Source organism: Rhyacophila brunnea, unplaced genomic scaffold (assembly GCF_057557595.1).
Source record: "Rhyacophila brunnea isolate RB1 unplaced genomic scaffold, BYU_Rbru_1.0 scaffold_14, whole genome shotgun sequence".
In the NCBI taxonomy this organism is placed as follows: Eukaryota; Metazoa; Arthropoda; class Insecta; order Trichoptera; family Rhyacophilidae; genus Rhyacophila; species Rhyacophila brunnea.
This window is the reverse complement of record NW_028232796.1, coordinates 8,950,748-8,957,544: the sequence shown is the minus strand read 5'-3', so window position 1 is coordinate 8,957,544 and position 6,797 is coordinate 8,950,748. Positions and strand designations below refer to the sequence as shown.

Below are 6,797 nucleotides of genomic sequence, written 5' to 3'. Positions count from 1 at the left end.
ACTATGTTACCAACTGAAGAAAAAAATATCAAACACTATAATGTTAAATTTACATAATTTCGTTCTAATTATAAAATAAGTCCATGCTTTCAAATATTTATAAAAATCAGTATAATTTCACATATTTGTTTGTTACTAAGTTTAATGAATATTTACACTACAGCCTTATAGAATAGCTGTCAATAGAATTTTACAAATGAATACATATTGAAAATAAATAGTATAAAAAATTAAATGTCTTTCAAATATGATTCAAAAAGTTCATAAATGTTCTAAATACATGTATGCAGACACATAAAAGCAATCCGTAACATAAATTCGTTATTGTTAAGAATGCTTTGTTGATTTCGTAATAGTTGGTAAAAACGTAATTTTTAATTAAAATCTAATACGATAAATAAACATAAATGTCACTTTGGTTTAACGTATTCCAGAAACAAAGTCATAGAGTCATAAAGAATACATATGATAATATCAATCAGCAGAAACCCATCAATAATTGTATATTATGTAAAGTGCAGATATATTAACAAAGTTTGCTCTGCAATGTTGGTATGTATTTTAAATTGTCATAAATGGGTGTTGATTAAGCGTCACAATATATCATGACGCACGTCTCATACTATCACGTGACGTCACAGTTAGCTGCCGCTACGGGAAAAAAGTGTGTAATGTCGTTTTTCGGTGTTTAAAATGTTATCAGACTGATGCTCCCATTCCGTAGCACATTTTCAACCTTTAAATGAACATTGTCAGTTAGCAAAATCTGCCGAAATCACCAGAACGACAATGATGTCACCTCACGTATACCGCACTGCATCGACACCTGCATAACTCAATGAACGTTTTTTTATCATATTCTACATGCCTACACATTTTCGTCTCATGTTAAAATCGCTTGTTTTTTGTTTTTAGTGGTTGGCACTATGTATTTTCTATAAGAATTTTGTCTATTATCTATGGTCTGCAGGTTCTGTTCAAAATATTATATATGGATGCAATATTATAGTAGAAACTGTTATACGTTAGAGTTGGCACTCTCCATCATTGAATTTAGAGAGATCGTGATCGTTCAAAATATTCTGCAAAATGACGAAACCATAGACTAAATTTGTCGCCGTGATAGTGTGGCAGTACGCGACGTGCATCATAATGTAATTGAAGCATTATCCTCAATATAAGAAGAAAATGGTACTGAAACAAAGTTTTTATTAATTCTACAATTTTTGTTAATGTTAAATCGTTGCTGTCAACAGCAATTATTCGATAATTGAAAAATGAGTAAAAACTCTGTAACAAAACCATTATAATGGAGTTGTATCACGTAAATGTCAGTTCAATTAATAAACAAATCAACAGTTTTAATATGTAGTTTAGTTAGTATTAATAGACTAACGAAACCAAATTTAATTTTCGCCAACAGTGTCCGACCAGATAAACATTACCATCGCAGGCAAACTGCCATTTTTATGATTAATTATTTTACAGAGATATGGTATTTTTTATACTGGTAACATCCAGATTTTCCGGCTTGTATGTGCCTGTTTATCTGTCATTCATAGTGAATTTTAATTCATTAAAAATGCTTCTGATTTCCTAAAACAATACAAAATTAAATTCTACGATAAAACAGTTTAAAAAAAACATGGATAAACAATTCTTTCACTCCGATAAATAACTTACACTAATAGCGTTCTAATTGTCACTATTAAAACTAATTGCACAAGCGATGACAACAAAAATACACAAACGACTCACGGTTTCGAAAAATTCTAAGACACGACAATAAATTAAGAGGAAAAATAGACACCTTATAGAAGTACAATTACTGTATGTAAGTTTTATTCAAGTGATATGCCTTGAATCCACGAACTTAAATCACTCGAGTCGCAATCCATCACGATTTCTTCTCCTTCTTCGGGCATTAGTAATTGCTGGGCTGCCGTTCTTCCGGTGAGATATGCTCCGTGTACCGTTGAATAGAAATTACTGTGGGTGTGCTCTCCGGCGAATAGTAATGAAGGCTGGAATACCAGAAAATATTGTATTGGTAAAGGATAAAGTAAGACGAGGCGAGGCGTCTATTTTCCATGCCCACAATTCGATATTGGTGGTAAAAGACGTTTTCGTGTTTCAAGTGTGAAGGATTTTTTTTCCATTACATATCATTTTCAAATTTAAGTAATATGTCCACTTTTATTGGCTGATAAACCCTGTATTACAAAAAATATAAGAAAAATCATATTGGCCATTAGTAATAGTGAGATTTATAATTAATTAAGACGTTGGCATAATAAAGTGCCTAGTTTCAAATCCCCTTAAAACGGTTTTTAAACAATTTTGAGTTAGATATGTATTTCGATAGATATTGTTGTTACTATATGATGGCCAAAGATTGAGCTTTGGGTAAAAATTAGGGTAAATTTCAAAACCCGCTATAATGGTCGGGTGTGCTTTTCAAATACCCCTGAAATGGATAAATAAGCCAACCGTGCTGGGGCGAATCCAGTGGTTGCAGGTTCAAGTCCCGTCAGACATATTTAAAAAAAAAAAAGGTCTTTTCTGGTAGGTATATATCCAAGGTGTTTTTAAATTATGTATATTCAATAAATTTTATGTTGTAATCCAAACGGGGATTTATTTTACCTTTTTCTGTGTAGGATGTGAAAAGCATGGTTGTGCAATCTGTTCTATGTCAATTTGGCTTGCTCCAACAGCTATGGCAGTGTATGATCCTTTACTGTATGGTTGTTTATGCCAACTTGTGCTAGAAATAATAATAAAAGAGATATTACTCCAATGTCAATTATTGGTAAAAAACCATTACCTATTATAAGTAGATAGAATAAAAGAAAATTTGATGTGAAAACAACGCATTTGATGATATCTGGAGGAAAAATGCCCCCCCCAGACAACAGGTAGGCTGAGGATATCTGAATATAAATAGTGCACACTAAACTTTGTCAGTCATACGTATTTGCTTTCATTGAACTAAGAATTCAAATTGCAGTTGGTATTGATTCGTTTTTAAAATACAATTAAACCCTGCCTAAAGGAAACTATAATAGATATTAGATAAAAAATATTCTTCTATCTGTAAAATAATATCTAAAATTATGCCATTAAATCATACATCGTTTTAGATATTCTATAGATAGAAGAATGTTTTTTATTCTTTATGGGCAGGGTTTAATCGAATTTTAAAAACTAGCCAGCACCATCTGCAATTTGAGTCCAATGAAAATAAATAAGTACGACTGACAAAGTTTAGTGTGTCCTATTTATGTCAGATCTCCACAGCCTACCGCCACCCCTCGCCATTACTGAGCAATAAATCCATGTAAATAATTCTCCAGACATTAACCATCCTTTTACGATGCTAATAAATTCCGTCCGTTCCGGTCACTTTAGGTTACTGTATGAGATTGACAATATTACTGTAGGTAAAAGGAAAATGCTTATTTTGGCAACATAAATAATTCTAATAAGGTTTCATCTTAATTATTTTATCTATAAATGATCAAAAAGGCATCAAAACTTAATTATAATCATACGAGTATTTCTATACATTCATACACGCCTTATTTTCATTTCTCTTTCTCACCATAATTGAGCATGTCTCTCTTTGTCGCATATACTTTTGTTTGTAATCGACTGCGACGATCTATACGCACTGTGCATTTATAATTTATAACAGGGAAATGAAATCCGACGGATATCTATCAATTATATGTATTTACTGGACAATGCTAACGATTTTGAAAATAATAACGTTTTAATTAGATGTGATATTGATGATTCTAGGAATAGCCAAAATATGAACACGATAAAATGTATATTAACTGAAATACTTGGGAGTTTAATGGGTCAGGTAACCTATGGTGACATTACATAACGGGAGTGTTAACCACCTGTATATAAAAATTCCCAGACAATTAACTAGAGTCTGTCTTCTATAAGCTGGCGTACGTTTTCCCCCCCGCTTCAGCATTCAGCACTGCATTTCGTCTCATTCCCTCCCATTGAAAACTTGCAACAGTCGAACGCGATGGCACAATGCTTCTGTCCGCGAATGACGTGACGTGAACGCCAGCTTATAGAATACAGCCTCTACCAGCGACGTGTTGCACCAGCTAGCCGTACTAGTTTGAGGGGACCATAATAATTTATGTATGAGAGATGTAAAATTGTATTGAAATGCTTGCGATGTGCGACAGATTAAGGCAATAACAGTGTGAAGTTTGTTACAAACGAATCTACAATGCAAAATGACATGCAGTTAATTTAAAAATTAGTCTTGGTAACCCTTTTTCCAGCTTCACCTTCATGTGTTTAGTCTTCGTCTATATAGAGAAGGTTTTCTTCTTTATAAGGAAACTAAAGATTGATATATAATAAGAAACCATGACTAAGACAGTGTTGGCGAACCTTTTTACGTACGCATGCCAAAACTTCCCTAACATTATTTATCGACAGTCTTTAGTCTATAGACGTAAAATCGGGGAAAAAGTATTTTTTAAAAATTCTATTAAAAATGATGATGTTCTAGATACCAATCACAGAATATAACACACATATACTTAACATTATCTATATATATTATATATATTTAATTACACCATACATTTCGGTCCACCAATAATTATGTCTGCCAAAATTATTACTTACTACTAGCTCCACCAAAGTTTTTTGTCTCTTATTTGGTACAGCCATTTTTCCGGGTAGAAATGAAATCTTTTGTTACTTATGTTGGTTCTTTACGCATAAATTGACACCAGCATAGGTCTGATCAGATGAGGGATTCTCTCGCTACAGTGGTCTCAAGCATGTTAAGTCAATCAGAATCAGAGGTTCGCGACGTGGCTTCCCCCCGCCTGATGAGGTTCGTGTGATAATATATGTGACGCATAAACCCTAAGGATCGACCTATGCAAATATATATTTACATTAAACATAATGCTTATTCTCGAAAAGTATTTGACTGGTATATTTTATACAATCCAATGAGTAATTTATAATTAAGTATTATAGGATTTTTTCCTCTTCAAAATTAAACATTCGCGTGCCATGCAAATTCATCTAGCGTGTCATAGGTTCGTCACCACTGACTTCAGGTAAGAAAGATATGGAATAAGATAGAGTAGATACTTATAGAGATAGGAGTAAATGTAATAAACTAGACATACCAAACACATTTCTTGGGTTCAGGAACAAAAGGATCGTTCAAAAACTTTCGGAGAATTTCAGTACATTTCGAAGATATGGTTTCATTGGGAAGGGTCTCCATATATTCAGCTTCGACACCAGATATCCAACCCAACAGTAATGTCTCTGATACTTTGGAAAACGAATATATCTTCTTGTGCCAATTTTTGTCAAGAGTCTTCGGATCGTCAGAATAATCATCCCAGAGCAATAACACTTCGGATATCGTGGGATTAAGAAAAGGCCTATCGTAATGGAGAAATATCTTATCGACCGTACCGAACAGTAACCGATCTATCGCTTCGATTTTTTCTTTTGGCAAACTAGGAATGAACATTGTAGACATTTTGTCTTTTAATACGCCCAAGGGAATGGTGCAAATGAGGTGTTTCGCTGAATATATATCACCATTTTCACACTCCACTTCGATATTAGATGATTCTTTTTTGTGGTGAGTTTCTTTTTCTTTGCTAGTAGACGGCTTTGAAGGATTTTGTTTAAGGTAACTATTCGAATCTCTCGGGGAGGCGTTCGGTGAATCGTCTATTACGGTTTTATCGGAATCATCCGATTCATTTCCTGGATCGTCGATTCCTGAATCTCCACCTGGACTTCCCATCGATCCGGGATTTATTCCGTTACACCAACTTATACATTTAACAGGGCAATTGGTTAGTATATTATCTGGAGGAATATACCTTGAGATAGGTTCAAGAATCGAACTGTAACCGGAAGGTAAAACAATATTACCTCCTTGCAATTCGGTATAACTTCCAAGTTCTAATAGATCGATTTCATTCATGGAATGACAGCCTGATATACACGTCTCTCTTTTAAGTAGACAGTCAAAAATTAGCTTACGCATTCGTTTTTCTTCTGTTTCTGGCATTTTCTGTAAATAAAGTGTTGCTTCTAAATTTATGTGTTCTCCTACGCTGAGGATATCGTCTGGAGGAAGATACTGGCAAAGGAAATATTCTTCGCACCGTCTTAAAAAACAAACATAAGCTTCGTAGATCTCTTGTAATATACCGAAAGGTATCTGTTTCCCATGTTCTGTTGCAGCTATGACCTTGTGCGGTTTTGGCACGTTTATTATGTCTATGAGGCCGTTGGATATCGCTAATTCAAACATAGGGTTGCCTAGAACGCCGTGAATCCAATTCGCTCCTAATTCTACTCTTTGCGAGCCTAATGGTATCGATATCACTCTGCCTCCGATGCGTCCTCTCGCTTCGAGGATTCGGAAGTCGGTGCATCCATTCTTTACTAGGTGATTGGCGGCCGATAAGCCGGCGACGCCTGCTCCGATTATTAATATTTTGCATTTATTTCTTGTTTTCTTCGTTTTTTCATCTTTACTGTCCAATTTATTATCGTCTCCCATCCTAATTCATCGAGATGGGTTATTTTCCCTCAGCTGTTTACTGTCAGTCAGACTATTGAAGGAAAAATTTGTTTATGGATGTTGGTATTACTGAATCAATTTAGATAAAAGGCTATAAAGTGAGATAATTGTTCAGTCGTGCTTGATAAAGTGGTAAAAAACTTAGGTATATTTCGTAACAAAAAGATTGGGAGGAGTACAATCT

At 34.2% G+C, this 6,797-nt stretch overlaps 1 protein-coding gene across 1 annotated transcript; it reads right to left on the bottom strand.

Moving 5' to 3' along the window:
- Nucleotides 1–913: 913 nt before the first annotated feature.
- Nucleotides 914–6,649, bottom strand: LOC147075585 (spermine oxidase). The gene is made up of 3 exons (XM_085941888.1): nt 5,187–6,649; nt 2,647–2,767; nt 914–2,024 (listed from the first exon to the last, which is right to left on the bottom strand). Exons 1-3 carry the CDS (start codon nt 6,590–6,592, stop codon nt 1,842–1,844), a joined length of 1,710 nt encoding a protein of 569 aa, XP_085798014.1. The 5' UTR covers nt 6,593–6,649; the 3' UTR covers nt 914–1,841.
- Nucleotides 6,650–6,797: the final 148 nt, after the last annotated feature.

Excerpts from the sequence above, each read along its gene's own strand:
- LOC147075585 (XM_085941888.1), bottom strand. The coding sequence starts at position 6,592 with ATGGGAGACGATAATAAATTGGACAGTAAAGATGAAAAAACGAAGAAA. Across the intron at positions 2,768-5,186 it reads GAACCCAAGAAATGTGTTTG|CACAAGTTGGCATAAACAAC; the intron begins GTATGTCTAGTT and ends TATTATTTCTAG. Across the intron at positions 2,025-2,646 it reads CACATCCTACACAGAAAAAG|CCTTCATTACTATTCGCCGG; the intron begins GTAAAATAAATC and ends CTGGTATTCCAG.